The sequence below is a fragment of the Gekko japonicus genome, unplaced genomic scaffold (assembly GCF_001447785.1).
Source record: "Gekko japonicus isolate JY-2015 unplaced genomic scaffold, Gekko_japonicus_V1.1 scaffold446, whole genome shotgun sequence".
Classification (NCBI taxonomy): Eukaryota; Metazoa; Chordata; class Lepidosauria; order Squamata; family Gekkonidae; genus Gekko; species Gekko japonicus.
Genome location: NW_015168058.1, coordinates 425,805 through 441,441, shown reverse-complemented (window position 1 = coordinate 441,441; position 15,637 = coordinate 425,805). Strand labels below are relative to the sequence as shown.

At 47.0% G+C, this 15,637-nt stretch overlaps 1 protein-coding gene across 1 annotated transcript in view; it reads right to left on the bottom strand.

Moving 5' to 3' along the window:
• NUP160 (nucleoporin 160kDa) overlaps positions 1 to 15,637 on the bottom strand; it is a 105,039-nt gene that overhangs the window by 11,143 nt on the left and 78,259 nt on the right. Inside the window, exons 29-33 of the mRNA XM_015414500.1 lie at positions 14,754 to 14,914; positions 10,722 to 10,782; positions 8,337 to 8,447; positions 7,794 to 7,917; positions 677 to 778 (exon numbers count right to left, since the gene is read on the bottom strand). Coding sequence (XP_015269986.1) covers positions 677 to 778; positions 7,794 to 7,917; positions 8,337 to 8,447; positions 10,722 to 10,782; positions 14,754 to 14,914 — 559 coding nt within the window. The remainder of the gene's footprint in view (positions 1 to 676; positions 779 to 7,793; positions 7,918 to 8,336; positions 8,448 to 10,721; positions 10,783 to 14,753; positions 14,915 to 15,637) is intronic.

Here is a 15,637-nt window from a genome sequence, read left to right as displayed (position 1 = left end):
CAACCAGCCCCACACCGATTACCTGCTCTGAGCTGGCTTGCTCAGTCCTCCATGGGTGCAGGGGGGAACAGAAGCCTGCCAACTCAGACCGCTCTGCCAGCCCCGCGCCTCCAGTGCCTGCCGTGGCCATCAGCTCAGCCACCGCAGCAAGAGTCCTTTTGGCCTTCCTCCCCTCCACCCCCAAAGCCTTGGAGGTAGAGAAGTCAAGCTCCAGTAAGGCCTCTGTTGTTCCTGCCTTCATTCCGCCATCTGGAGCCTCTCCTCCCTCTTTGTTCCTGTGCTGGCAACTTCTTGACGCCTCCTCTCCAGGTCTCTTTCCCCTCCCCCTTCCTTTAGACAAATTCGGCAGATGGAGGAGTAAAGGGGTGCTCCTGTTGCCATTGCAAGGTTTTTCCAGAGGTTTTTTTAAAAGGGTTGTTGGCCTGGAGCTGGAGCTCCAGCCAACCTACCGAGTGCAAGGCTATACAAAACCTGGAGAGATCAGCCTAGGTCTCGCTAATAGGAGCCACGCAACAGAAGTAATTTGTATAGCCCTATCTGAGTGAGCAGAGGTGTGACCTAACCACTTCCTGGATGACTCCCCCCCCCCCACTGAAGGAGAACCTTTATTTCTGTGCAGATTCACCACAGTCATTCTGCAAGTATTACCAGTTATTCTCCACAATGATCCCATTACCTGGTTTCTTTGGTTGCAATAACTGATGAGAACTGGTTTGCAGCGAGCCAGTCCCATGCTTCAGTCAAAGCTGCTTCTCCTCCAAATTGGAGCTGAATGCATCTGGAATACACATAACAAGCACAGGTATATAAAACATGTCTTTCTTTTTTTTTAAAAAAAGGGAAAAAACTTTTGGATGCATCCATTCCTGTAACAGGAGCTCATGATGGCACACAAGAAATTATCCTGTTTTACCCTGGTTGATTGTGCTGCAGAACAAAGATTTGACCAAGGCAACCTGACCAGGGAAATAGACCTAGGCCTCGTTCATCCTCCAAGTCTGCCTCTTATACCACATTGGCTCTTTATTTCAATTACAGATACTATGACAATGGCCAAAAACAGCTGCAGTGAGGAGCCCTAGATAGGAACCTGGCTAGATGGGCATTCTTTGAGCATGTGGAACAGTTTTGCTGCCTATGGGAACGCCCTGGCTCCCTTACTGGACCATGTTTGTGTCATATCTCCCCTTATTCTGAAACTTTAAAACCCAGAGAACAAGAATCCATCACATCAGCAGGAAAGGAAAAACACAACAATAAAAGCAAGACTGATCCCTACAATGGACTGAGTAAGAAGTAGTGAAAATCAATATCAATAATAACATTTCACCCAGTGATTCACCCAGTCTCATTTGGAAATGCTCTTTTGGAAATTTGGAAAAAACAGGACCTGTAACTGGTGATCTTCGAGTGGTCATCTGTGCAGTACCACACATGGGTTGGGCGCCTGAGCACAACCTTGATCGGAGAATATTCCAGAGCTTGCCTCAAGTGTCTCTTCCCGCCCTGGGGAGCAGGCACGGACTGTGCATGCCTGGAGCGTGGGAGAGAGCCGCCTCCCACTCAGTTCCTTCGACCGCTACCGGTAAGTCCCATCAGCAAAGGTAAGTGATCAGGAGATGCCAGCAGTGGGGAAGGCTGGGGGGGATTGTGGGACTGCACAGATGACCACTCGAGGATCATCAGTCACAGGTAAGCAACCTGTTCATCTTCGTCGTGGTCTCTGTGCAGTCCCACACATGGGTGATTACAAGAGCTGAACCAGTTGGAGGAGGGTGCTGGCTAAGACACCGTATCATGAATGAAAATTCACCCAAGGGTCCTACCTGAGGAAGCAGAAGGGTCAGTTGAATAGAGACCATAGCACCGCCTGGCCGAATGCAGCATCCCGTCGAGCGCGTGGTGGGTCACGAAGGTTGATGCCGAGGACCACGTAGCGGTAGTGCAGACATCTTCCAGCAGGACGCCAGCCAGGAAAGCAGTGGATGTTGAGACTGCCCGCGTAGAGTGGGCAGTAACACAGGTAGGAGCTGGTTGACGTGCAAGCTCATAGCAGAGGGCTATGGTGGAGGTCACCCATTTAGCCAAACATTGAGAAGAAACGGGCTCCCCCAATTTAGGGGGGGCATAAGCAACAAACAACCTAGGAGACTTACGGATAGGCTGAGTTCGAGACAAGTAAAAAGAGAGGGATCTACGCACAGCGAGACAGTGCCAAGGCTCTTTGAGGTGCATCAGGAGGAGTTGGGAAGAAAGTAGGCAAGACAGACTCATGAGACAGGTGAAAGGCAGAAACGACGTTAGGGAGGAAAGAAGGATCGGGTTGAAGTACAACCTTCTCCCTATGAAATATCGTATATGGGGGATCAGCCCTAAAGGCAGCTAGTTCCCCTACTCTGCGAGCAGTTGTTATGGCTATAAGGAAGGCCGTCTTCCAGGAGAGAAGCCGCAGATCGATCGTAGCCATTGGTTCAAAAGGCTTGGGCATGAGTTGAGTGAGGACAAGAGATAGACTCCAGGCAGGCACCAAGGGCTTTCTAGGAGGGCAGAGCCGGAGGAGTCCCTTAAGGAACAACTTGGTCAGACAGTGGGAAAACACGGTAGATCCCTGTATCAAGGGATGGTAGGCTGAAATGGCTGCTAAATGGACCCTTAAAGAGGAGTAGGCAAGGCCAGCGTCCTTGAGGGAGACGACATAGGTGAAAAGTTCACGGAGGGACGACCTGAGGGGGTCAAAGGAGTGCTCAGAGGCATACAAGTGGAACCTCTTCCATTTGAGACGATAAGTGGCTCTGGTAGAGGGTTTTCTGGCATTCAGGAGGACTTCAGACACCCCGGGGAGGAAGTCTAATGCAGGATCTTCCAGGCCGTCAAACGAAAGAAGCCCGGGTTCAGGTGCAGGATCCCCCTGAGAGAGGAGATCGGGGGCCATTGGCAGTGGGAGGAATGTCTGATTGGACAGACGAAGGAGGTGAGGGAACCGGAGCTGGCGTGGCCACCAGGGAGTGACAAGAATGCAGGATGTGGCATCTGTCATAATCTTCTGGACAACTCGGGATATTAGAGGAAATATTCAGAGGAAGGAAAACAGGGTTCCGTTCCACGGGTGAAGGAAGGCATCCCCTAGCGAATGAACAGACGGTGGTCCTCTTGTGAAAAAGAGGCAGCAATGGGTATTGTCGGCAGTCGCAAAGCTGTCAATGATGGGCCGACCGAACTCCCGAGAAACAGGGTGGAGATATTGATGGTGAATGGACCATTCGTTGTCGGGCGACCGGGTACGACTCAGATGATCGACATTCAGAATGCCCAGAATGTGAATGGCAGACAGGGGGACAGAGTGGATCAGACACCAATCCCAGAGAGCGATGGCCAAGGCGCAAAGACGAAGCGACATGGTACCTCCCTGCTTGTTCACATAGCAAACGGCAGTGTTGCTGTTGGAGGCGACTTGAACTATCCGACCCCGGACGACTGAAAGAAACGATCGTAGAGCTAGATGTATTGCACGGAGCTCCAAGACATTGATATGGCGGGAAGCATTGCAAGAAGACCAGGGTTCGTTCGCTGAAAGTGTTCCGCACTGGGCTCCCCAACCCCAGAGGGAGGCATCGGTGGAGATCTGTGGAGGCGGGTGCCGAAAGGGCATGCCGGAGAGGAGGTTCCGTGGATGCGACCACCAGATGAGGGAGGCGACAATCTGGGGTGGAATGGAAAGGGTTAAGTGCCACAGGCTGCGAAGGGGGTCGAAGACACGGAGCATCCACAGTTGTAGGGGATGCATCCTCAATCTGGCATGACGGACTAGAAAGACAGTGGACGCAAAGTGCCCCAGGAGCCTCGTGACGGACCGAGCGGATTGCCAGGGAGTAGTTTGGAATCTGGAGACCAAGGACAGGATGTCGGACGCCCTCAAATCCGGGAGAAAGGCAGTTTTGAGGGCGGTATCAAGGCGAGCCCTGAGAAACTGAAGGACTTGGACGGGCTGGAGAGACGACTTGGACCGGTTGACACAGAGCCCCAAGGCTTGGAGGAGGGAGAAGGTTACCTCGAGATCGGAGAGGAGTTGGGTCCGCGTAGCGGCTACGAGAAGCCAGTCGTCTATGTAGGGATAAAGGGAAACCCCTTGACGATGAAGGTGGGCGACCACTACAGCCATCAGTTTAGTAAAAACTCTGGGCGCGGTGCAGAGTCCGAAGGGGAGGACTCGATATTGGTAATGGTTGGGGCCGACAGCGAAGCGGAGAAATTTTCGATGTTGTCGCTGGATAGTGACGTGAAAATATGTGTCCTGAAGATCGATGGACGCAAGCCATGCATCTCTCGGAATCAAGGAGAGTATGGCCTGTAGGGTGACCATTTGGAACTTTGGGCACTGGACAAAATGATTGAGATCTCGAAGATCCATAATGGCCCTGAAGCCTCTGTCCCATTTGGGAACTAGGAAGTACTTGGAGTAGAAGCTGAGAGTTCGTTGCGCCTCCGGGACGATCTCGATGGCACCTTTGTCGAGCAACATGGAAATCTCCAAGGAGAGTACAGGGTCTGGAGGGGTAACGACAAAGTGTGGTTGGAGGGGAGGCGAAATGAACTCTACGACGTACCCGACTCACAGAATGGTAAGGGCCCAAGTATCAGTGGTAATATCTTCCCAAGTTGGAAGGAAGAGGAAGAGTTGGGTTCTGTGGGCAGGAGTGAAGAACGGAGGAAACTGCAGGCGATCGAAGCGGTCAAACAGACTGCTTCGGCTGTTGAGCCTTTTTAGGAGCCTGTTGGCGTGGCCGATTAGACTGACGGGAGTCATAAGGCTTCCTTCTCCAGCGAGGAGCAGCTCCCAGGGGTGACTGGTGTCTGGAATAAAAGGGCTTCCGATATCAAGATCAAGGTGTCGATGTCATGACTCCCAGATTCCTAGCCTGTTTGCGGCTGTCGTCTACAGCCTTCAAGGCCTCGTCGGTGGTAGAATGGAAGAGACCTGTGCCATCAAACGGAAGGTCCTCGATGTGAAACTTGACAACAGGTTGTAGGGAGGTACCCCTGAGCCAGGTGTGATGACGCAAAGCTACAGAGGAGACCAAGACCTTGGAGGAGCAAGTGACAGCGTGCCGGACAGAGTTAATCTGCTGCTTCGAGATGGTGCAAATCTCAGAAAGGGCTCCCGAGAAAGAAGCTCGGTGTTCTTCAGGAACAGAATCAAGGACAGGACGAACCGCAGAAGCTACACTAAAGGTATAAGCTGAAAGATAGGAAAGGTAGGTTTGAATGCGGACATTCATAGAGGCAAAGGAATACATCTTCTTCGCGATGCCGTCCACCTTTCTACCTTCTCGATCAGGCGGGGTCGACTGTCTGACTGGCTGTTTCGATTTTGACAATCATTGAGTTCGGAGGAGGGTGATTGAAAAGAAATTTGCCTGAGGACTCCTGCACTTTATAGAGACCCTCGTATCGCCTCGATACCGGGGGAACAGAGGCTGGATGATCCCAGGACTCCTTTAAGGCCGATAGATGCACCGGGAGCATAGGGAGGACAGCAGAAGGTGGTAAGTCCGCTTGTACTAATTTATGGACGACATCTGTCACCGCAGTAGATCCCTGAACCTGGAGAGCAGTGGCCATTCTAGTGATGAGCTCCAGGTAAGCCTTAGGCTCTTCTGTGGGAGAAAAGGAGCCGGATCGCCGAGGCTCAACATCTATGTGCGTAGCATCAGGATCCAAATGGCCGGACTCCGAGTGGTCTGAAACTGAGGTCGGGGAGCAGGACCCCAAAGCCATGGAAACATCTGGCTGTTCCCGATCTTCAGCAGAGTGATGCTGCCGAAGTTCTAAGGGAGAACTCTTCGGGGCATCACCAGATCTCGAAAGCTCCAGAGGATGGTTGGGAGTGACAGAATGGGCGGACTCAACAGATGGAGAGCGTCGAAAGTTTCGAATATCACGGCGTTGAGAACAGTCCAGAGCCTATCAAAACTATGCTGAGGAGGCGTGGGCGACCTGGAGTAAGAGCACGGGTAGTACTCGCGTCTATGAGCTTCCTCCGGATCCCAATATTGATTGTCGGACACCGATCCCGAGATGGAAGGCGAAGGACGACTGACATAACAGCGACGGTCAAATCGAGATCAAGACCTTCGGTGGACAAATTGCTCTCTTCCCTCCAAAGTGTGGAGAAGGGTACGAGAGCGACGGGACGGAGATCGAGAGTCCCTGTGGGATGAGAGATGAGGAGGCGACCTCGCTGGTTGTCCCAGTGGAATAAGGCCCGACGCCGAAGACATAGTAGGCGGAGTTGGGGGCCACAAAGTCGATCTCTGAGAGGGACCCGCTATCGCAAGAGTCGAAGTAGCAAGACCCATGATCAGGACGGATCGACCGTCGAAGCGGATGTTGAGGGCTTTACTTTCAATTTTTTTAAAATAGCATTTTATTGAGTTTTATATATTTTTACATCCTGTATTACTTGTTAGTTGTATACAGTATCTTTCAACAGCATCTAAAAAACAAGAAGAGAAATGTTCTCCATACGTACAATACTTGTTAATAAAACACAAAGTCTCTATATTTCTGAGGTAGTGCATATAATCGGGGTTGACAAGCAGCAAGATATTCAAAAAACACAAGCCATTTTTCCATAAAATTATTAACACCTTCCGGATTGTCAAAAGCTATTAATTGCATAGCGATTTTATCTGAAACTATCGTCCCACAGTTTAGATCTCCATTGTGATAGATTTGGTACCTTAAACAATTTCCAATTTATTTTGAAGTAGCCTTATCATCAGACTTTTTTTACTTGACTTTCGGTGTTTTAGAATCTGATTTTGTGGAATGAGAAGCGGCTGAAGACATGGTAGGGCGTAAAGCCGATTCAATTAGTAACGCTCAAAGCCGAACCTCCCTGTTACGTCAAGCTTGCCTCGTGAAACTCGAACAATGAGGACAAATATCGACCCTATGGGACTCACCCAAACAGGAGGCAAAAATGGTGCCCGTCGTTAGACGGTCTTTTAGCCAGGCAAGTACGACACAACTTAAAAAACGTTGTCTTGCCAATGCAAACACCTTCCCACCCACCAACAAAAAGGGGGGGGGAAGTAAAGAGGAATTTCTTTTTTTTAGAAGAAGAAACTAAGAAGAAAGACAAGAGAAAGAAAAAAACGACGAAGAGATATACTCAGCTGAGGTAATATTGGAGCAACGGTAACGAGGTGTGAACAGCAAGGCGGTCGAAAAGGAACTGAGTGGGAGGCGACGCTCCCCCCCACTCCAGGCATGCGCAGTACGTGCCTGCTCCCCGGGGCGGGAAGAGAGCCCGCCAAAAGACTTTTTGAGGTAAAGCTCTAGAAGTTTCTCCAATTGAGGTCATGCGCAGGCGCCCAAACCCATGTGTGGGACTCCACAGAGACCACGACGAAGATCCTACAGTAACTGATGACCAGGGCAGTGTATTCCACAGATCTCCTAGCTTCTTGAACTAGAAACAGCTCAGTAAATTAAAAGCAAAAGCAGTTAAACTAATAAGTAATGGCCTCATTTCAGCCATACCCCCATCCATATCACCTCCTCTTTCTTCACCAACCAGTCCCATGGTAAAGACACTGGACTGCATCCAGAGGGACAGAAATTGTGTGCATGGTTTTTTGTGTGGCAGACTATGGTTTCAACCAAAAAAGCATTCACACATGCAGACACAATTCAAAGAAAATGCACTTTGACAGAAGATCAACTGGTGTTTCTTGATATTACATCACTCATGTTAAGTACCTGAATAAGCCCAGTATTTTGTTACATACTTGAAAGTAAGTCCCTCAAATACAGGTGTTAAGGAAAGGCTGAAGGTCTGGCAGAGAGAAGTGGCAGTGTCAAAGAGACCAGCCTGAACCAGCATGGCAACCAGCTCCTCGGGGGATGAGCTTCCTGGGTAAACAACGAAACTGGATCAATGTCGCCTTCTGATTAATCAACATACTATACAATTATACATTTCTATACTATCAATATAAAAAATAACCTCAATTTCGGTACTGGTCATAATGCAACACTTGTTCTTATAGATGCAGACCACCCACTCAACCTTTAATCACTGGGTGAACTGTGTCCTTACAAAATCTGGCTTCTTTGCATATTTAGCAATGCTGTAATGGTAGCATTTTGCGGGCTGAGGGTCTGCTACAAATTAAGACCTCAGTTCCACTGCACACAACTGCAGCTAACAGGAGCTGGAATAAGAACTGCACAGCAGCATGTCCTTAGCTGGTTTCCACCACCCCACAGGTAGACTAAACTACTTACATCTGCATTACACTTAGGTGCTCCAAATATAATTCTAATCATACCTGCCACAGCAGCTGAAGATGGATCATGCTGAGCCAAAGTTAGCCGTATGCGAGCCAGGGTGCATTCTCTTTCCAAATCTTTTAGTTCCAAAATTTCAATCTGGCTTCCCACTGTGTCAAAATATAATTGCTTTATATTGGCAAGTTCAAGTGTCCATTCTTCAGACTTTAGAGTATAAACAGGCGAGATGACAATCAAAAATTAGCATGCAAGTAATAGCAAAATAGAATACTCCCTTTATTGCACTAATTTCACAACCATTTCATAATGGAGGATTCCTGATGCTGTACCTTCAGGGGTGGAAACTAGTCAGAGGGTCAAAAATACTGATTTTACTGACCAAAATTTTAAAAAACCTGACCAAAAACTGACAAATTACTGAACAATTTAATGTTAGCCTACTGATAAGCTAGTGCTTTAAATGTAAAACCAGGACTTCATTAAAAATCATTATTATCTGGCCTCCGCCATCCCATAGTTAGATGTGACCCAGATAAAAGGACTGCACACCTTTTTATTGATTTTTTAATGAATAGAGGACAATGTTTTCATTATTGTACAAAATTTAAGGCAAAAAAGATTCCCTTTTAGAAATAATCACATATTGCAGATAATAAATCAGCAAAATAGCAAAAACATATTAAAAACCAAACATAAAGTAATAATTATGACCACAAAACATAATTACTGTAAGGTAAGACTTGTCTTTGCTTTTACTTTATCTTTGGGTTTTTTGATGAAAAAAGAACTGTCCAGCAGCCTGCCATCCCTGGTGGAGGCCGTGTCGGGCTGGGCATTGGAGCAGGAAAGGAGCCAATTGCTTCGCCTGGTGCCACTGGTAAAACGCCAGGTTGGCAACGTTTGTGATCTGGACCTCCATAGATAAGGAGGTATCCAAGACCATGCCCAAACTCTTGATGGCTTGTGTTGTTATTAGAGGTGCACCGTCAAGAGTGGGAAGTTGGGACCCCAATCCTGAATCCCAGCCAGCCAGCCAGCCAGCCAAAGAACCTCTGTCTTAGCTGGATTCAGTTTCAATTGGCTCTTCCTCATCCATCCCACCATGGCTGCCAACTCCTCAGCCTGATTTTGTGGGGTGGTGACTGGGCAGCCACTCATCAACAGATACAGCTGGGTGTCATCAGCATACTCTGCCAACTGGGCAAATGGATGTTGAAGAGCGAGGTGGAGAGGACTGCCCCATGAGGGACCCCACATATTAAGGGGTACCTAGTTGACATCCTCCTCCTTAGCACTACCCTCTGTCCCTGAACTCGGAGAAATGAAGGAAGTCACTGCAAGACTACCCCACGAACTCCCTATGTCAGCAAGGCAGTGGGTCAACAGACTGTGGTTGATTGTGTCAAATAACATCAGCACCGACCCGCCTCAATCCGGTTGCCTGTGGAGACTGTCTGTGAGGGTGACCAACGCCGTCTCGGCCAGGGCGGAAACCAGACTGGAACGGGTCAAGTGTCGATATGTCATCAAGGAAACATTGGAGCTGCTCGGCTACTGCTCTCTCAGGCACCTTGCCCAGAAACTAGAAGTTTGAAAATTTAGCCTGACTTCCAAATATAATAAGGACTTTGATTTTTTTCCTTCAGCATTAATATAAAGGGCCCCAATCTTCTGCTTGGTTAAACAATTTAGAAAAAAAGTTTGGTATCACAAGCTGAAGAGATGTTATCACCTTTCCCCCCAGAGAACTGTAGTGGCAGGTGGAATTCTCTTCTACAGAAGCCCTCGTAACGTGTGGACGTGGCACCCTTCAGCCATTTAACTTCCTGTCACGGTGCTTCAGTTTCCACAGTTCTTGACTATCCCTTTCCTGACTAAAGCTCCCGCACTCTTTTTAGTGCAGTTGTTAAAATATGTACTTTTAGAGTCTAGATTTAAAAACCCCGAAGAGGCAATTTCAAACACTGATTTGGGCTTCACCAAACTTACTGTGCAGAGGGGAATAAGGATCCAAAAGGGGGGTGCTCATTGTCTTTGTGGCGCACAGTTTTATTCTTACTTGTTTGCTAAGTTTGGCACTGAAAGATGTCTAAGTGGAATGCCAATACGGTACTGAAAACTATTACAGCCATTCAGCTGTTGAGCCAGGAGTGTGCCAGACCAGCAAACCCAACTTTTATACCTCAAGGGAATCTTCCAGCTACTTAAGCAGATACACTTGAACAGAAGGAAAAGAATATGTAGGGACAAGACATAAGGCATTGCAACCATGACTCAAATATATTATTTGGAAATCCAGCAAATCAGATACAGTTTAAACACAGAGTTTAACAGCAAATATTCATTACATTTATATCCAGCTTTCTTTCATTTTGGAACTCAGGTTAGCAGGCACGGGGCTCTAAGAACAGTAAGCCACTCACTTGGGACAGTAGCACATTCTCCATCATGACTTCTCTTGGGGGATGCGCCCGGGCGTTCATACTAGTGTGAAACAGGATAAGACTGTTAAAACTAATATGGTGTTACGGGCACAAAATGTTGGTCACGAAATTGATCTAGTTCAATGGGAGCAACTATGGAAATCAAATATTAAAATTACAAAAGCTATTACCTATAAAGAAAATATGTATAAAATGTTCTATAGATAGTACATAACTCCTGATAGAATAGTGAAATCAAATAGTAAGTGCTCTAATATTTGTTGGAAATGTCAAAGTAAAATAGGATCCTTTTTCCATATGTGGTGGCATTGTTGTATTACTAAGAAATATTGGATATGGATCCATGAAATAATTCAAAAAATCTTAGGATGTGCAATACCATTTACACCGGAAGTATTGCTTTTGAGTATACTATCAAATGATTTTGATAAAAATATTAGATACTTGACGGTTTATTTTACTACAACAGCGACAATTTTATATGCCAAATAGTGGAAATCAACTGAAGTACCAAAGAAACAAGAATATATCAATAAACTGATGGAAACAGCAGAAAGTGATAAATTGACTCTATTGATGAAAGGATCTACAAATTACACATTTGATAAGACATGGAAACGATTCTATGACTGGTATAACAAGGATATAACAGACTGAAGCAGAATGACTTATTGATAATACTTTTAAGACAGTAAACATTGGTGTATAATTTTAAAAATGCAGTTTTAGATACAGAACTCAATGTATGGTATTAGTCTTCACAGAAGTGTTTAATTTATTATAATGGAATATGAAGCGAAGTCTAGACTTAGAAGGCAATTTCACAATGGTCAAGATCTTATATTTACCCTCATATTTGTTATATGTCGTATGTCTACTTGTATGTGTATTGCTTGTTTGGAAAATTAATAAAACCCTGTCCTTTGGGACAGTTAAAAAAAAGAAAAGAAACAGGAGAAGGACTCCAAGTGTATTATTTGCCTCCAGTCTCTTCAACACCTTCACAATTCCGGAAGTCATCATCAGGGTTATGCCCTTTTCCATCCAACGTTTCACTCCATCGATACAGACTGTGGCACCTCTGCACTCTGCCAGTCCCTCAGCCCACCCACTCTGGTCCTAGTGATACAAGCGGTATTAATACAAAGGAAAGCTTAGACTGATAAACATCCCAAAAGTCACAGAAAGGTTCAGGCAGCAGTCTGTGGGAAAAGCTTAAACGGAACAGCCCCTTCCCATTTCCCTCACAGACTGACACGGCCCATCTACCCTCAGATCCGTATGCTTCTCTGCTCAAATACTGAAGCAGCCCAAAGCAACATGGTCGGTCTGCAGGAAATGAGCAGCACCGCAGTGATCAGACCTACAGCCTCTCATGCAACCACACAGTTAACGGGGAGGGCGGGGTATAAATTGAATTAAATAAATAAATAAATAAACAAACAAAGCAGTTCAGCACAACTTATATTTCTTGCTGCTGTCGGTGGCAGGCCTCTCTCCATTGGGTTTTAAATGGGGTGCAGAGACCATGCAGAGTCTCTCACAGGCACATTTACTCCTTAATCGTGCTTAATAGACTTTTATCCGGAGATTTTTTCCCCCTGACAATACACACTGGTGCAATGTATCAGTGGCTGCTAGCCATGGTGACTAAATGGAGCCTCCGCATTCAGAAACAGTAAACCTCTGCGTGCCAAAGCCAGGAGGCAATATTAGGGGAAGGCCTTGGCCTCTGTGACCTGTTGCTGGACCTCCAGGGGAACTGGTTGCCCACCGTGTGAGACAGGATTTTGGACGACATGGACCATTAGTCTGATTCAGCACGGTTCTTTTTATGTTCTTATGTGCCTGGTACCTTTTTTTAAAAACAGCCTTTCCGTTTCTTCACAGAAACCTGGGGTGGGGTGGGGTGGGGGAAGGGCTCGTGAAGTTAACGCCTCCATTGGGCGGCTGCTCTCCAGCGGCTACAGCAGAGGTTGGGGAGAGCTCCCCTCTGACCGCTTCACTGGACTGCCTTGGCTGCCCTCTCCCTGCCTGCCCTCTGAGCACCACTGGGCTGCGAGTGCGCAACAGCCAGCCAGCCAGCCCCACGCATGACACACCACCAGGCTGCAGGTTCATAGGAAGGCGGCAGCACATGTGTCATGTGACATCCTTCTCCTCTCCTGGCCTGCTCAGCAGCCACTGTTAGCCTTGCAATGCCCTGGCAGTCTCCCTGCCGCTGCAGAAACAGAACAGGTAGTTAGCCAAGGAGAGCCCTTTCTTCCGCTTGGGAAAAGCCTGCTCACCAATGCAGGTGTGCACAAATTTCCATCTGAAGTGGATCTTTTGCATTTAACGATTTTGTTAAACGTGAGCTGGAATACCACAAGTACCCAGCTGGGACACGTTCTGGGATTTAATCTCACCAGTGCCTCTGGTCAGCAGCAACGTTCCCCACCCACGGGGCCTGCCTGCCAAGGAATGCCACCAAAGATGGGCAGCTGGGTGGGGGAGGCCATGGCTCCCCTCTTGGAAGAACTCACCAGAGCAGCCCCCTAGCAGAGCAGCTGGCCTCCAGAGCAGGAGAAGACCGATGGCAGGGCATGGAGGCTGAATGGAGCTTTAGGAGGAGTCCAGGGATAGAAGGGCAATAAGGAAATAATTCCTCCAATGGCAGCTATTGCTGCTGGGCTGATGTTGCCAGGTCAGGTCAGGGTACAAAAGGAACAATTTCACAGTGAATACAAAAAAACCCACATGAATCGGGCAGGGGTGTGCATGTTCCTGACAAGGGTTTGCTGGATTTCTGGGTTCTGTTCTTCTCCTTTCTCCACTGGCTTTGCTCTGTGACTTTGATGATAGCCTGACCCACAGAAAATAAATGGGGGGAAGCTTTTGCTATGATCGTCAATCTGTCACGTAAGTAAAAGACAAGAGCTTAAGGACTCCTAGTCTCTCTCTCTCTCTCTCGGTGTGTGTGTCTTCGTGAGCATGAGAGTGAAAGAATGTGGCACTATAAGTCAGTTCTTCAAAGTCAACTGAAGCTGTCTGTGTTGGAAATTTAAAAAGATGTGTTATTGTCATTTGCCCTTCCCCACTTTCAAAGTCTGTCATGCCAACTGAGGACACCCCTTCACACGTAAGGAAAGGCGCTGAGAACAGAACTGCTAATACAGGAATGCCTCTGTATAGATCTACAGCACGGTCTCATTTGGAATATTGTGTACAGATGCCGCTGCATTTCAAAAAGGCTATCAGAAAAGCTGCAAAAAGTAGATGTCAACCAAAAAGACAATGGACTGATCAAGGCGATGAATCACAAGGTGGCTTTCTGATGGAGGCTTGTCTAGGCATGGGGGCGAGAGAGAGAGAGGTGTGTCTGTGGGCTTCAGGTGAGGGGGCTCTGTGTGTGTGACAGAAAATGAGAGAGAATGCTTGAGAATTAACCTTTAATCTCTCTAATTTCGTATCATTCCTTATACATTCCTTAATTCCTGATATATGGGTACGGGCACCTTTTTGTTTTTTGTGGTTGTTTTAAACAAAAAAGCAGTACTTTTATTTTGAATCAATCTGTCAGATAACCTAGGGGAATTATTACTGTGAAAGTTCCAAATGTGGTAAGTTACCTAGCGATCTGTCTCCAGTGTAATGCTGAAAAAAGTTTTTGACGTGTACTAATGAATATGCCAGTTACAACAGTGGTCATTTCTGCACTTGGCTCTCATCCCTGGTAATATCAGAGTTCAACTCGCGACACGATATCTTGCATTTATCCCTGGTTATAACAGCATCCATTTATCCCGGGACAAGTGTGGGGCAAAATCAGGGTGACCTCAATGTAATGTCAAAACAAAAAATACCCCAAGATAATTACAGGGGTGACCTTGAGTGTAGTGTAGAACGTAAGTTTGGAGACAGGGCTGAACCAGGATTTTAAGTCGAGTGCGGAATCACCCAGTAACTGGGTATTTATAAGAAAGAGGCTGCTAGTAAGCAAACCCTAAAAACCCCCACAGTTGTTCATACCACTGCACCAGAAGCTGGCTGTACTATCCAAGCATATTCGGGGCGAATCAGGCGCAAACAATTGATAGCTGCAAGGTAACAGTTTGCTTGCTTCTGCAGTCCACGAAGTGTGCGAACTTCTCTACCCAACCGCATTCCATATTCAAACATCACTGTTCCAGCTAAGGAAGGAAATACATAATACTTAGCAGCAGCAACATCTTACTCCCCTGGAAATTGTTTCTTCAAATTCAAGCAGGCTAAGAAATAATTTGAAAATTATCTAGGGTCTAAGGAGCAATACACCCTCACACATACAAAAGTGTAAAGCTTCAAAGCTGGACACGAAGGTCTGGTGTACACATGCAAGATAGTGGGGGTGGGACTTCAGACTACAAGTGACAGCTTCTACTTCCAAATGCTTCTTCACATAAAACTGTCTTCATAAAACATGAAGAAGCCACGTGCTATGAAAAAGCTTCATTCAGTGCAAGACTCCATCAGGGATGCGTGGTGTCTAGGTCTTAGATGCTTCTGATGCTTTCCTTTGCATTTTATAGTAATTTATCCAATTGAGGAGAGATTCAGAGTAGAACTAGATGCTGTTTTGGCAAACACAAAGGGCTGGGTCCAAACCTTTGCTAACAGAACCAGTTCATGGAAGCTGATCTTCCCCAGCTTTCGCTTCCCTCAGCAGCCCCTCACTGCCCCCCTCAGCAGCTGGTGAGAACTGGAGGACCCTCCAAAGCAATAAGCCTCATAGCATATGGTTTGGGAGAGTCTGGAAGCAGCTGGGGACACACAGACATTTTTGGGTGAAGGTGGGAAAGATCAGTTGCTGTGAATAGAAGCTCGGATCACAAGAGCTTGGATCCAATCCCTTACCTCCCACAATCAAAGTAGGT